The 15,919-nt window shown below is 37.5% G+C and overlaps 1 protein-coding gene across 1 annotated transcript in view; it reads right to left on the bottom strand.

The window, feature by feature from the left end:
- The window catches only part of ITGA8 (integrin subunit alpha 8), a 111,966-nt gene that overhangs the window by 15,612 nt on the left and 80,435 nt on the right, over positions 1-15,919 (bottom strand). Inside the window, exons 26-27 of the mRNA XM_014875626.2 lie at positions 13,995-14,120; positions 11,112-11,225 (exon numbers count right to left, since the gene is read on the bottom strand). Of these exons, the coding sequence (XP_014731112.1) occupies positions 11,112-11,225; positions 13,995-14,120 (240 nt within the window). The remainder of the gene's footprint in view (positions 1-11,111; positions 11,226-13,994; positions 14,121-15,919) is intronic.

The raw sequence follows: 15,919 nt of genomic DNA, 5'->3' as shown, positions 1-15,919 counted from the left end.
ATGTCCAGTTAGGGTTTGAATCTACAATCTCAAGAAGCAACCTATTCCAGTTTTTTATCCTCCAAGTAAAAATGGGGGGCTTTTTATGTTTAAATGGAATTTCCTGTATTTCAATTTGTGCTTCTTCCCTGTTCCTTGATATTGAGAAGACCCTGCAGTGTGTTCTTTACTTCTCCAATCAGGTGTTTACACATGCTGATGAGATCCCTCTTGAGCTTTCTCTTCCCCTGACTGAATATTCCCATCTCTCTCAGCCTCTCCTGGTATGTTGAATGCTACAAGCCCTTAACCATCATTGTGGCTTTAAGATGGACTTGCTTCAGTATGTCCACAACTTGCTTGTCTCAGGGAGCCCAGGATTGAACTCCAGATCTGTTTCATTGGTGCTGAGTACAGAGGAAGAATCAATTCCCTTGGCCTGCTGGCAGCGCTCTTCCTAATGCAGCCCAAGAGGTTGTTGACTTTCTTTTCTGCAAGAGCACACACAGTGGGCCCATGTTCAACTTTGCATCCCACAGGACTCCAAAATCCTTTGCTAGAACACTGCCTTCCACTGGGTTGGTTGGAATAATCCTATGTACTGGTGCATAGGATTATTCCTCTTGTGGTACAGCACTTTGAATTTCCCTTTCCCCCACTTCTTGAAATTCCTGCCAATTCACTTCTTCAGCCTGTTGAGGTTCTTCTGAAGGGCAGTACAAACAACTGGTGTATCAACCATTCCTTCCACTTCACTACCATCTGCAAATTATCAGGCATGGTAAGCATGATATCCCTTTTGTAAATCCAGCTGACAGCTTCCAATCATCTTCTTGTCCTTGAGATGTTTGCAAACAGCTTCCACCTTTTTTTCTCTATCCTCTTCTCAAGGATTGAAATAAGGTTGACAGACCTATAGTTCTCTGAATCCTCCTTGAAGGCAGTTGTTATTGCCATTTACTTTCTTGCAGTTCTCAGGAACTCTCCCCAATCACCATGAACTTTCAAAGATAATTGAGAAAGGTCTCACATTCTCATTGCTCCTCCCTCAGGACTTGTACATGTATTCCATCAGGTTCCTTGGAGTTCTGTTTGTCCAATTTGTTTAAATGTTCCCCTATCCTGATATCTCTCTGCTGAAGAGAAATGTGGATAGCTGCAAGTTTCCTCTCTGGTTGCAGAGACCTTGGATTACTGTATGCAGATTTTCCCAGTAAAGACAAAAGTGATGGAGGCATTGGGTAACTCAACCTTTTCTATGTCCCATTCAGCAGAAGACCCATATTTTCCTTAGTCTTCTTTTGGCTGATGATATAGAAGCCTCCTTAATGCCCTTTAAGTCTCTTTCTAGGCTGAGGTGCTGGTGGACTTCTACTTCCCCAGCTCTGTCCCTGCATTCTCAGACACTCTCTACATTCCTTATCCAACTCCCGCACTGGGTCAACTGACTTTGCTCCCATCTCTTTTGAATTTCACAGAATCATAGAATCATAAAGATTGGAAAAGACCTCCAAGATTATTGAGTTCAAATTTTAACCCATCACACCTTTGTATGTCTGAGTTGTACCAAGATGGTAAAACTCCATTTTTCAGGATGGACAGTTCTCAAGCTTAAAGGATGATGATCTTGGAGAATCAGTAGTTCTTCTGGACTTCTCTTATTTCCAGGATCATCTCCTATGGACTTCTTCCAAACAGATCCCTGTAAAGGGTGTTCCCCTGAGCTCCAGGGTTGAAGTTCTGGTATTTGCCTTGCCCATTCAGTCTACTTTTAAAAAAACTAATTTTCTCCGCAAATATGTGAGAGTGATAAAAAGCCAGCACATTTATTGCCTTCTGGAACTCATTTGGCTATGCCATAATTTTGGTCTTTTAAAATATTGAGAGCAGCTGAATGGATATTATCAGAAAATTCAACCTCTCCTTGGGGCTTATACTAGGAAAGAGCAATACTAAAAAATCTGTCTAAAACAACTACACAGGGATAGTCAAATCAGCTGCTTAACACAGATAACATCAAATGAAACAGAACTATCAATATCTATCTATTTCTATCACTAGTGTCTGAAATGAAAAATTAGACTTGGTAAATAAGTCGTTTTATACACTTTCATGGTGCTGATCATCTATGAGGTCATCTTCAGAAAAATAACTTTTCATTATCACATTAATTGTTTTCCATTTCCAGACTCAAGACATACTTCATATTTTATTCTTCAGCACTAGATTCTTCCTCACATAAAAACTCAGCATGTTTCTGTGGCTGTGCATTCAGAAAAAAAGCCTGAAAAAAGCCTTTTATTTTCAATCCTAAGCAATTCATATTAAGTAGGATTCTGGATATGATTATATGATTTATAAACATAATCTGTAATGGAGAGAGCATTCTTGAAGAAGTAGACATTAGACAATCAGCCAGATTGACTAAGGTACAGTATAGGCATTAACTCTCTTGAAACCTCCTGTAAAGGAAGAAAAGCACTAATGGAAAAATAAGCCTTTCACCTACTATACATGGCTTATTTAATTTTCAGCTTATATCAGCAACAAGAACATCAGAGGAGGATACATCCTGTGGATTAATGCTTGGCTAGGGTTAATGAGCTTGGGTTGTGACCACAGCTATCAACTTGCTTCAACCCTTGATTAGGCTCCTGGAAATGCTGGAATACAGGAATGGAGACTATAAAAGACTAGAGAGTATTTTCATGCATTTACAGAATTACGTGTTTGTGGCAAAGAACTTCAAAACAATGACTGTGGTCAACAGTGGTTGAAAGCAAAAGTCTTGTACTAACATCTTTGAGATACAAGCAGCTGTCTTTCCTACAGACTTTTTTATAATTCTCAAACAAATTGTAAGAAACAGCATTTCTTTACCATATTATTTTAAAATATCGTATGTTTAAATATTCAGTATTTACTGGAAGCTTGTGGTTTGAAATTCAAGCTGAGGACTTAGTCATGGCTCAGAGGAAGGAGAAGAAAGAATCTGGTATTTGTGTCAGTGCTTAATGACCAAGAGTAGAGAGCCCAGCCCTAACTACACTGGCCTTTTGTGGTTCCCCTTGTTTTAGAACAAGCAGAACCTGATCTTGTGCTCATTGCTGAGACAGTATTTGCAATATTCTGGGAAGCAGGCAAAACATGGCCATCCCCTGTGTTGCCTTGGTGGCAGATCCTGATGATGTTTTTTTCAAAGCTTCTCTCCCTCTACATGCTTTTGTTTTATAAATAGATTCTTGAATTGAAGCCTTTGTTTTCTTTAAAAGTTGCAAGACAAAAAAGCAGCCAGAAATTAAGGAAAGTGTTCCCAACAAATATTCAGTGCAGTGTTTTCCTACATACAATTGAGACTGAAATAATGTGAGAAATGATGAAAAATCTTTGACAATTTGAAAGACAGTTCTCCAGGCTCCACTGGAATGCTGGTGCTTTCTGCAGGAAACTCAAGCAGAGACCTGCTGACACCCCCAAAGCATCTCTAAGGCATGTGGGCATCCTGGTCAGAAAGCACTCTGAAATGCTGGGACAAATCTAGATCCTGGGGAGCTAGACTGAGGGTAGGAGGAACAAAATCTTTAGCAGCTTAAAGACTGGCAGACCATTGCTGTTCTGCAGGTTTGAAGAGTTCAGCTACTGGAGAGAGTCCCCAGAATGACTCTGCTCTGTTGCCTCTGTGGAGAATTGTTCAGGCTCTTGGAAATCCTTTTTTTTCTTCTTAGATGTAGCCCAGTGAAGTCTCCCTAGCTGAAATGCACATACTTCCCCTATGACAAGCTGCATGCTGTGGTAGCATTTTCACCCCAAGAACTTATGACTTTTGCACACGGAATTCAGTGCTGTTACAACAATATTGGCACTGCTCAATTAAAATTTGTTTCCCTTCGTGTCTGCTGGAGTCTGGCACACTTTAAAGACAGGAGGGTAAGCAATACCTTTTAAATACATGTTTTGGGAATTCATTAGCTTGCTTTCTTTGACCAATACCTCCCAAAACTTGAACTGCTGCCAATAGAGTAGCTTCTGTAAATGCTGAGAGTAGAGCTCATACAACTACTTCTTCTTAATAATTTGTTTTAAAATTACTTTGTGCAATGGTCAAAAAGTATTTGTGCTATTTGTAGAAAGAGGATATGTCCACCAAATACAGCTGTGATCAAAGACAATACTCTGAAAATCAACACCTCCTTCTCTTTATCATTATATTCTTACACTTCATATAGCGTAATATTTACATTAATTTTAAAAGCCAATTTTAAGTTATAATAGAGGCAGCTATTTTATTGTGATTCCAGAAGACTTCAATATGCAGAATATAATGGTTATCAATCTAAGATGTATATTTCTTCCTATACCTAACATTACCTATACTGTAGCACATCTAGGAAGAGCCTCATGTTCTGCTCTTGTTAACACTGAAAATATTTTAAATAAAAATGAATGAAAACAAAACTAGCCCACACCCAAAACACCTCCAGTTAGTTCAGCCCCACGCAAATGTCTCTTTCTTTCTAGTCTTCATTCTGCATAAACAATCAAATCCAGTACAGTATTTTTGGCCACAACCAAAGTTTTGGGCTTTACTTATTTTGTTTTTTCAAATAACAACAGGATTTTGATGCAAGTGAAAATTTTGTTGATGACTTCCTCCTTTTGTTATTATTTGTGCCTTGAAGAGCAGTGCATCAAATTTTTGGCTTTTAATTCAAAGTCTGAATTAAAATAATCTACTTGAACTTCCATATGTGGCTTATATATGGCAATGAATGAGGGCACAAGATGTCTCTCTCACTCATTTATCCGTTTCCCTGCTTCCATCCACACACAGGGAATTTAGGTTGGCTACAGACTTATTCTTTGAAAATCCAAAGCAATCTCCCCTTGATTGAGATGTTTTCCACTGGACACAGAAAGAGGTTCTGTACTGGAGGATGCTGAGGATATAAATTATTGTTCCTTGGGGTCATATTTCACTTACAGGTCAAATAAGTGCTCCCATAGTAAAGATGAGACGAAGGGAACAAATAAATGACCTTATACAAGAGCATCTCTCACATGTCTCATATCACCTCCACCAGTTCACCTCTGTTCTGAGCTCCAAGCCTCTGCCAACACACTTGTGCTGCAGTCTGTGTGGCCCAACTGCACAGGCTATTTGCATTCTTCCTCTAATGGCCTTTGTGTGGCTGAACTGAATCCTTGACACAAAAACATTACCTGGCCTAGAGAGCTTCCATAACACTAAAGGGGCTCTGAGTTCACCAGTAATAAAATACGGAGATTCTCAACAAAATTTCTCATTAGAACATGCAATCTAATTGGAGTGACAGCTCCAGGTTCCAGGCAATGAAGGCAAAGGTGGATTCCAGGACTAGGAGAACTTGTAGCTGATGGTCCAAACCAACAAGTTATTACATTGCAGTTTTCCTCATTTTCTATACTCTTCCTGACCTCTCAATTTCTTTTTATATCCTTGGTGCAGCTTCAGCAGAAGGGAACACCATCATTTTAAAAAGCAGGGATGTGGAGACTCTCAAGCTGAGTTTGAATTGCTGTCTTCAACCTGAATTCTCTAATCATTGGACTGCCAGCTCTTGCTTCTGGCAATTAATATGGAATAAACCAAGTCCTCTTAAAGTCTTTCAACTAATTCTATAGGTGCCTTCTAAACAATTTTTGTATTCTGTGTTCAGAGAGGGTGGACATATTCCCACTAAATTGTGATTTGGGTGCCTATCCTCCTCATAAGGAATACCCTCATGCACCAACCTGACGGTTAATGCAAGTCACTTTGTCTGAGGTATCTCATTTTCTCTGTGTGCTGAACAGGGAACCTAGATATTTAGTTTCAGGTTTTGGATACCAGTCTAGGGCCAGGCAGTTAAGATATGAGCATTGCAACACACATCACCATTAATATGTCAGGCATATATTTCCATTTTTAGGCATCTAAAAAGAAACGGGATCAGTGCACATTCAGAAACATTGAAATGATGAGTATTTAACAGAGAAGCCAAAATATGACTTTGGGTACCAAGAGAGCACCCAAATGCAGTGGTGCTTCTCTTGCTCTTTAACTTTCTCTGATTAAAACTAGATTTTTCTCCCTTCTAACTATTAAAGTTCATGCAATCAGGAGTGCCAAATTCACATATCTGGAACTGTCTAAAACTCAAGAGAGAAACAATACAAATATAGTCAGTAAAATTAAAAGGAAATACAATAAACTTGAAACTTCTTGGGAACTTCACACGCCCTCTGTGTTTTTTTTATATTACTGCCTCCCCTAGCTCTCCCAGAAGATTTGTAATGAGAAATTTTCAGTACAGGATGAAATAGCAGCTAAGAATGTGCTGAGTTCCATATCCCACAATGTTATAAGTTCCAAAGAACTTGGAGCCTGAAGGTTGTCAGATCAACCTGATCTGATATAATCAAATCGGACAGATTATACAGATTCATTACTTAGAAATGCATTTTCACAACAGATGTTTTACTGGACAACTCATGAGTCTTATATTAAAAAGTACCCATCCATTCAAAGAATACTGGAGCAGATCCCCTCGGGTCTCTCTCAGATGACTCAGAATTATGATTATACAAATGGGGACATAATGGAGCCCCAGCAGAACACAACGTAACATAACCATGTAAGGTTGTTTCTGTTTTGAATGAATCAGGCTATTATTTGCCTGATCAGCAAGTCTGAATCCAAAAGTCAGCTTTACTAGAGGGTTCATATTTACAGCTAGACTTTGAAGTCAATCCAAAAAAGTATGTGATTCTTCTTGGCCTTTGCACAATGTCTGTCTCTATCTTTGTTGGCTGGTTGGGAAATTTGGGCTGCTTTATTTATTCAAACATATCTAATCACTGCATGTCATTTAACTGTTATTTGTTATGGGAGTTTGGGTTTTAAGGTGACAGGTTACAACTGTCAAGAGACAAAAGGGTCAGCTGTTGTCAGTTAAACTAAGTGGAAGAGGAAGGAGTCACTCAATGCATGACAGGTCTTTTGTGGCAGCAAAATACACATGTTGGCCCATATAACTTCGATGAAAAACAATTATTTCATCCTAGCATAAATCAATCATTTCCAATAAATTCCTTATCAGGTTTGCATTAGCATATCTATAAGAAGAAAATACATCATGACACTGTGTTCTGAGCTTTAATGAGCACAAACAATTTCTTCTGCAAAGCATAATGTATTCATTTAGATTGTAACACAGTTGAGGAATGTTGTATGTCACCATTATTCTGATTTCTTTGGCATATGAAAACTTTTACATTAACTGAATGTGCAAAAGAGGTTGCAATGCTTCTCTAGAGACTTTTATCCTAAGTTTCTTTACAAAAGCATGACAGTGGGGTTCGGTCTGGCCCTTGAATAGTCCTTCCTGGTTCACAATCATCTCATCCTGATTAATTTGACTGCATTTTAATCCTGTTTGAATCTGCAGATTTCAGCCTAGTTAACAACAGTTGTAGACTTACTAAGAGCAGATTATGTCCTTTTAAGGGAGCTAATTATGTTCTATAGTCTTTTATGGTGATGGCTGTATAACTATTAATTTTAAAAGGGCTGTGAAAAAAGGAACTGTTTTGAGATGAGTGGAAGGAAGACAACCAAACACTAGGATCCAAGTTTGCATGTGAAATAAGGATTATGTAATTCTGGCAGCTAATTTGACATAAATGGGGGAATGCAACAGTTCTCTGGGAACTACCTTTTCCTACTTAGGAAAAAATTATGTTGCTTTCAGTGGAGTTTTTCAGATTCTTATCAAGACTTGCAAGTTACTATTCAAAGGACACAAAAATTTTTTACAGGGAAAAGGTAAAATCACAGTCCATAAAAAGTCTTGTTTGATAGCAAGGGTATGTAAGGCCAGTGGAGTGAGCAGAAGATGTTCTGGTAGGAGTGTTTCCCATGAGGACTTTCCACCCAGTGAATCTACAGGATGGCTCACCCTTGTCCCTGCCCACAAGCTGGTGTAAAATTCCATTCTGCATGCAGCACACCCAGTGAAGGGAGGTGCAGGCAAAGCAAGCAGGATTTTTTAAGGAGCAAGGAGGATCTAAAGGGACTGCAGCAATGGAATTCCCCGGTGTGTTTGCACACACTCATGTCTCAGGGCCCAGCTTTGACCCTTCTCCTCATCCAGATCAGACAGAGAGAAGATGTTCCATCCTCTGAAGATACGTTTCTGTCTTGTCACTGCCTACAGAATTAGAAACCAGCTTTGGCATCTAACTTTCAGATTATTAAAATTACATAAAATGAGTTGCATTGCTCTTGCATTAAACATGCCACTGAATTTCATGCAGTTATATGTGTTCTGAACCTAAGTCAGACTAATTAAAGTTACACTTCAGAAAAAGATCCTGGTTTTATTAAGTCGCGAAAAAAAGGTTTTGTGCCTTCTGTGGCTAGTTTATTTCAATTGTTACACAGCTTCTGTCAGACAAAAACTCAGAGGAACTCTTCCTCATTAATTTTGTTTAACTTTAGTCTCTTACAGATATTTCTTGATATATATACTAAACTAGACTTAGGAAAAGCCTAATGAGGCTAATTTCCACTGAAATAGCTGTAAATAGCCTGGAAATTTCATCTAAAGATCTGCACACAGGATTTTTTCACAATACCTTATTTTTGGCCTTTATATAGTTAATTATATTTCACCAGCAGAATGATGAGGAGAAAGACTTGACTGGATCTGGAATACATTAGGCTCAGTTCCCAGCAAGGAAGGTAGCTAAGGGAGCTTTACCTTCTGATGAAGAAAATTATGAAGATCCTCTGTGTTACTGTTTGCCCACTGCAGTGCTCAAAATTGTCACTCTTTGTTCCAGTCAAGGATAATATCCTCTGCCTCTCTGCCTGTCTCTGTGTGTTAGGAACAGAGAACCAGTGCAGTGAAGGTCTTACTTGAACTTAACAGTGACTAGCCTGTGTGACCTTGTCCAGCAGTCTCTTAATGGAAATGGAGAAAACTGGAATCAAATTCCCATTTTATTTCCCAATAGATATGTTTTTTCTATAGTGTAGAGATGCTTACACACTGGTATTTTCTGTCCTCTGCAAAAACTTGCACCAGACAATGTCCATCCTAATTCCCAGATTTGAAAGGACAAAGAGACACCCAAGCTGTCATGCTTCTGGGCTTAAATTTGAACCAGACCTTGCCTTTTTTTTGCACTAGCAGATGACTCACTCAGAAAACCTAAAGTGAGTACATTCAGTCTAGAGTATCTAGACATATCTAGCATTTGTTAAATATGCTTCCTCTTAAAAGCATTTTATTTGTGTTAATGGAACTGAAGAAATTATATGAAAGTTTCTTGGGATTGATTATTCATAGAAAGAAAACGCACTGACAAATCAGGAATTAGTTCACTTAGTATCTGAAAAGATATTCTCTTTTACTGAGTGAGATCAGTAACAGATTAGTATCTATTTTCTTCAAGCAAGGCCAGATAGCGACTACAGAACTTAAGTGCTCTTCAGTCGTAGTGGTCCTGTAACAGCATTTGGAGAAGAAACACAGAATGTGACCTGGCATCCTGACAGATAGGTAGAAAAATATTTCATGTCATCCTTTCAAGTAACCACTGCCATAGTCCTGTACACCAAGAGAGACCAATGAACTCCCAGAAGTTTGCACCTATTAAGTATTTGGAGCAAAGACGGTTAGCTACCTAGCTGGCATTCAACTTTCTGGAAATATTATCCTATCTCCTCTCATTTTGCCAAGAAAGCAAGGGAGGATGAATTTCTTTTGTCTACTTTCATATTTAAGGAAAGGGAGAAATTACCTTAAAAGGTGTGAGCTTAATTTAAAGCTGTAAACTGAAGATCCTCAATTCTTCTCTTGCTAGAGTAAGAGAAGCATAGAAAGAACTCTTCTCCCACAGTTTTAAGGAACAGAGGATGGTTCTTGCATTCCAGGTAGAAAGACTGAGGAATTCTAAATTCCTTGAGAATGAAGCCGATAATAAATCAGCTTGATCAAGATAGGAGATGCAGGTATTTCTCAGTAACAGCAAATGGAATTATAAATTTCTCAGTGTATTTTCCAGTGTTAAAGGTATGACAATTAAACAGTAAATACAGACACATGGCCAGCTGTGAGGTAACAGCTCACAGTAAAATCCCTCTGACTTACAAAATCATAGAATAATTTGGGTTCAATCTGACCTTGAATGTTTTCAGGGATGGGGCATCTGCCACCTCTCTAGGCAACCTGTTCCAGCATTTCATCACCCTCATTGTGAAAAACTTCTTTCTTGCATCTATCTAAATAGATTCTATTGTAGTTGAAAACCATTACCCTTTGTCTGCTCACAACATGCCCTGCTAAAAGATTTGTTCCCACATCTTTATCATACCCTTTAGGTATGGAAGGCACTATAAGCTCTTCTAGGTTTCTCTTCTCCAGGCTGAACAGCCCCAGCTCTCTCAGCCTTTCTTTGCAGGAGAAGTGATTTATTATCCCAGTCATCTTTGCGGCCCTCCTCTGCGCTCACTCCAACAGGTCCCTTTACGTAGTGTGAATATAATCCTGAGAGCAGAAGTTGAAAATGAAAGAATTTGCAAAGAGAAATTTTATTTTTTTGCCATCGTCTACACTGTCCCTTCTTTTAGTGGTAAGACAGATTGACATGACATGAGTGTCATGTATCATATGAGCTTCATGCATACTCCTCTTCCCTAGATGAATAGAGAATGAATAACAATGAATTTTTAAGCTGGACATCATGTACATGATACACTGTTTGGCTCCAAGAAAACCCTTCAAATGGGAAAGAGGTTATAAATGCAGAATATTTGGGCCAGTCCAGGAAAGCAGAAACAAAACCAGGAAAGGTACTTAAAAATAATCTTGGAATCTTCAAGTAGGACTCAGGACATAAATTTGAGAAAGAGTGATAGCAAAAAAAAGAAAAGTAAGCAGCATCCAAACAGCCTGGACAGGAACCAGTGAGATGTTATCTTCAAAGAAAGTGGTAAGAAAAAGTATTTCCATTTTCCCCATTTAACTTAATAATTTTTATTTTTAAATATCTGGTCAAATAAAATAAATTTTTATATGTGTATAGAAAGAGATGTTTGTGTGCATTACCTCCAGGAATGTTTGTGCCCAGAGCCGGGACCTGATTTTTAGTGCAGCACTCTTTCCTCTTTCCAGCTGTCCCACAGTGCACGAAATTAGGACACACTTCACATTTGTACAGTTCTGAACAAAAAATAAAGGGAAGTCATACTTATGTTTTGAAAAAAAAAATTTTCAAATGCTATAAATAAGCAGAAACAAATAAACTTTCCCCTAAAGAGCTAAATAGTCTGAAAGCAGTAATTTCGTCTAATATACATGAGACATCCGGTGAGTCATTATGGTAACTCTGAACCAAGGAGCAGATTTTTTGAATCTCAAATTAATACAAACACCTACCTATAGTGAAGAAAATAAAAGTAATGATTTTCAACAATGTTTGCTCTGAAGAACTCTTAGAATGTCCAGGCAGTTACCAGTCCTTTGAAGCTTGTGCTTTTTTCCTCACCTATCAATCATTTAATTATTTCAACACTTTTTTCCCTGTTCTCTATGCATTAAGTGTTTATTTATATTCCTAATTTTTCCCCGTTTTCTAACTCTGCTGGTTTTCCCACTGATATTTACATCATAGCAGCCAGAACATTTGCTGAGATTCATTAGTTGCTTTACTTGAAGCTTACTGTCTGTGAAACATTCCTGATGAGCAGTGATCTTGGCTCATACACAAGGTTTAAGGCAAAAGCCAAGCATTGCAATTCAAAACTATACACTCCTAAAGTCTGCCAGAAGAATGTCACACTAAAGGTTAAAAGCTGACTGGAAGCCACTGAAGGGAATGAGCAGAGTCTCATGGGGTAACCACAGAAATTATGTGGTTGTTTAGGGCACTGAAAGGAAAAAAGATCTCATAAAAAATGATTAAATGTTTGTGGAAAAAATAAAAAATTTTGTATATACAAATGGGTTTTATCTAAAGTTTTGTTTGACTCAGGGGAAAGCTGAGGTTTTAATTGATTCTTATTTTTATAACAAAGCAGAGAATCCCTCCCATGACAGAAGGCCTTGTGACCTCAAAAGCAAAGCTAAGTTTTTGAAAGTAAGGATGTTCCCTCGTGAGAGTGAGAATGCTCTACCAATATCCAAGCGTCAGGAAATGAGATGATGATACATGTAACAGATCTGAAAACACCCTTAAGGAATCCTGTATCTTTATAGACAGCTTTCCCCATAAATCTCTGTCTTACTGGAGGATTAGCAGAAGCTGTATGCTTAATTGCTGCTTTCTATATCTGCCTGGAAATGAAACTGTAAACCCTGGAACTTGCAACTATAAACTTTTCTTTTAAAATGAATATTTTCAAGTATCTGTTTATTTGGCTTTAAACATCCTCCAAACAGATTTATTTATTTTGCAGGAAGGAGAAGACTTGTGTTCATTAATCATAGTGGCCAAAAACACACATTAGCAAAATAAATCATTAGTATGCAAAAAAGTCTATTTTGGCTGACATTTTAGGACCTGAACACATATTACTGTTTTTCTTAGTAATGCATTTAGCCTGTAGTGATTTTCAGAACAATGTAACATTGGAACTAATGGAAAAGAAACCAAATGTTTAATCAACAGTATAAACAGAATAAGAGGTTCTCAGAACATTTAATCTCTCTGTGAAAATGCTTTGACGAAAATGAAAATAACAAAATTTCTTAAAAAATTACAATTTTTAACAAAGAATGATCTTTGGCCAATCATTCATTTTCCATGTATACTTCCAATGTGTCAAATAAAAAAAAAAAAAGCATCAGGAGTAACTAATGTTGAAGGTACCCAGAACTGGGACATCTTCTAACTGAACTAATGACACTGCTTTTCTATGCTCACCCTGGATAAGTCTTGCTATATATCCAGTGGTAAGCACTGCACCCAATCCTATCCTAATTTGTGCTGATCAAAAGCATATTTTACTAGAAGACTGCTCATCAAAGTGCCAATTTCATATTACTGAGTACCCCACTAAATATGTTTGATCCATCTACACCAAGCAGCTAAAAATTCTCTGCATCATATTTTAAGTTGCAAACACAGTGCATACTTCAGAACCTTGTTAACCACTTCCAGTTGCTGTAGTCATTTTTATATGGGCAGTCGATGAGCCTAGTCACTCAGAAAGATGACTGAAAATTAAGATACCACTGAAGAATGCATTAAGTGTTCTGTGATATTGACTGGCATGTCTCTGAAAGTCCTGGAACTTTTCCTTCAGACCTAGTGGAATTAGATTCTTCCTAGGATATTGGGTTGATGAAAGAATGGCACAGGAATCAACAGTGATTATTGTTTAAAATGGGTTAATCCGTGATTTTGTTCTTAATAACTTTACAGTTTTCATTACTTTCAGATTCTATCCTCTTCCTGTTATAAAAATTGCCAAATTAATTTCCAGAACCAATAATTACTTTATTACTCTAGGAGGCTTAAGCTTGTGAGGTTCTTTGCTTCCAAATTCTACTGGTTAAGGAATTCAAGTATGAGTTTGCAGTAAACAGCTTAATAAGAGACTGGACAGCATGAAAGAAACTCTGCCCAAGTTTCATAAAAATAGATAGAATGCACTGACTGTGAATCCCTTGACTGATCTCAAGGTCATTGAGTTTGCACATTGCCTTTAGGCAAAGGCAGCTGACACCTACAGTGCTGAAGTATGCTAAGGATGGCACTTTGAATGCAGGAGTGGAAAAAAACTTCTGAAAATACAGCCACGTCTAAATACTCAGGTATAATCTGTCTAATCAGAACTATTTTCCTAGGAGAGACAGAACTGCTATAGCTCCAGCATTGTCTGGATTGTTAAAAATACAGTGACCTGTCCCATTTGCCTTGCCTGTGGTACATGAGAGAGTCTCACCTTTCCCTGCACAGTCCCAGTATATAGCTCTTAGATAGCTCACCAATATTTTTGCAGAGTTTTTCCTGTGAGGTTCTGCCACTGTGACTTCCCTTCTCCTGATGTAATGAGAAATTGTGGAATTATATAAAAAAGCAGCAAGTTCAGGAGTGTCTTCTGGAACAGCAAACTGCAAAGAGAGAAATGAGAATGGTAATGACATACACATACAATGATTCTAACAGATTTGTTCCTGTCTCAGAGGTCTTGAATTTTGGATTAACACTGTTTTTACAATTGAACAGCACTATCATGAGAATACACTGTCTTCAACTAGGAACATGATGAGTTATAGCACAGCAAAATACTGCCCAGTTATAGGAATTACAGTAGACAACATTTTTCTCCACTTTTTACTGGTGAAAATTTTGTTGCTTTACTTAATTTTGTTAGACTCTTGGGGGCAAATTCTGATATATATAACAGGATAAATTCAGAGTTGTTGCACAGTAGTTTAGTCATTAGTTCAGATCAGAATCTGCCTACTGAAATATAATGATCTTACCAGTTTTAGAACAAAAGGAAGTCTGACTTCAAACAACACAATTTTTGATCATATAACAAACGTGTTACAGATTTGTTTTGGTAACAGCACAACTTTGTATAATGCAACAGCGTCTTCATTTTTAATCTCACATTAAAATGCATTCTCTTCAGCTTTATATTTACAGATTTTTATTCTCCAATTAAAAGCTATTTTTTTTGGCAGTTTGTCTTGAATTTCTATACAGGCCATTTATGGCTTCTTTTATGAAGCCTCAAATAAGTCCTGGAACCAACTGCTACAGCAGGAAACATAAATTTTAATTCATGACAATCCAATAATGTAAAATGGCAATAAAATATACATGGAAATTTACAGTAAGGTCTCAACAGGAGCTCAACTAAAACATAGCCAAAGTTATTCCTTAAAGACATCAGATTATAAAGCGCTACATCAGATCCTTCTTATCAGTTCCTTTAACCCCTGATCACAAAATATCCTAAACAAATTCCTAAAGAAAATGTTTGTAATTGTAATAAATGTTGTAGCATTAAAGGGAAGAGAATACTTATAAACACACAAAACCTTCCATACACTAATGCTGTGTAGTACTAGATTTGGAAAATTTGTGTCATTTATCTGAATAAAATTATACTGCTGTGAACAGAAAATAAACATTTGACATTGTCTGTCAGTCTAAAGCATCCTACAAAGTGAAATATACTCTAATTCATGAACAGCTGAAAACACATAAAAAAATAAGAATCCCCTTTTTTCTGTTACTTCATGAGGTTAGCATTGTCTATTTGCAATAAGGGAATCCTTAAGTAGCTAGTAAATCTCTCCCTCTCAATGTGGCAACATGTGCAAACTCTCCTTCCAGTATTCTTTCACCAGCATATAGACTTCTTTAATGCTGAAAAATTTAAAATAACCCCACAATATAGTTATATGTCTGCAAAGAAGCCCTCAATATATGATCACAGTGGATATGTGTGTAGATCCACTTGAATACTCGAGGATTTTCATATTTACAGTTTTCTTTTTTCATAGATCCTAGTGTTAGCATCTTAGTAGTGAATTGTTACAGCAAAGGTTTAAAAACAGCCCTCTGAGGTTAAGAAAAAACACATGTCTCCTGCAACCATTTAAAAGCAGAATTTCTCCAGTGGCCTAGATGTCCAGGTTAAAGATATTATTTTATCCTTCTTGAGCTGGTCACATGGAATTGCTCAACTGTACAATCTGTCTCTGTAGTGATTTTATATGCCACATAGTTAGCACACTATACTTTATCTTAGAGGGTCACTCCCTCCCTTTAACTACAGTGGACTATCTCAGTTTCTCCACCATGGAAAACTGTAGTGCTTTCTTCTCCTGACCATTATTACTTTGAGCAGGTTTCCAGACCTCTCCAGTTTCCCACTTCTTATTTCAAAACCCCA

This window comes from Sturnus vulgaris, chromosome 1 (genome assembly GCF_052056855.1).
Source record: "Sturnus vulgaris isolate bStuVul1 chromosome 1, bStuVul1.hap1, whole genome shotgun sequence".
NCBI lineage: Eukaryota > Metazoa > Chordata > Aves > Passeriformes > Sturnidae > Sturnus > Sturnus vulgaris.
This window is presented reverse-complemented; position numbering and strand designations above follow the sequence as displayed.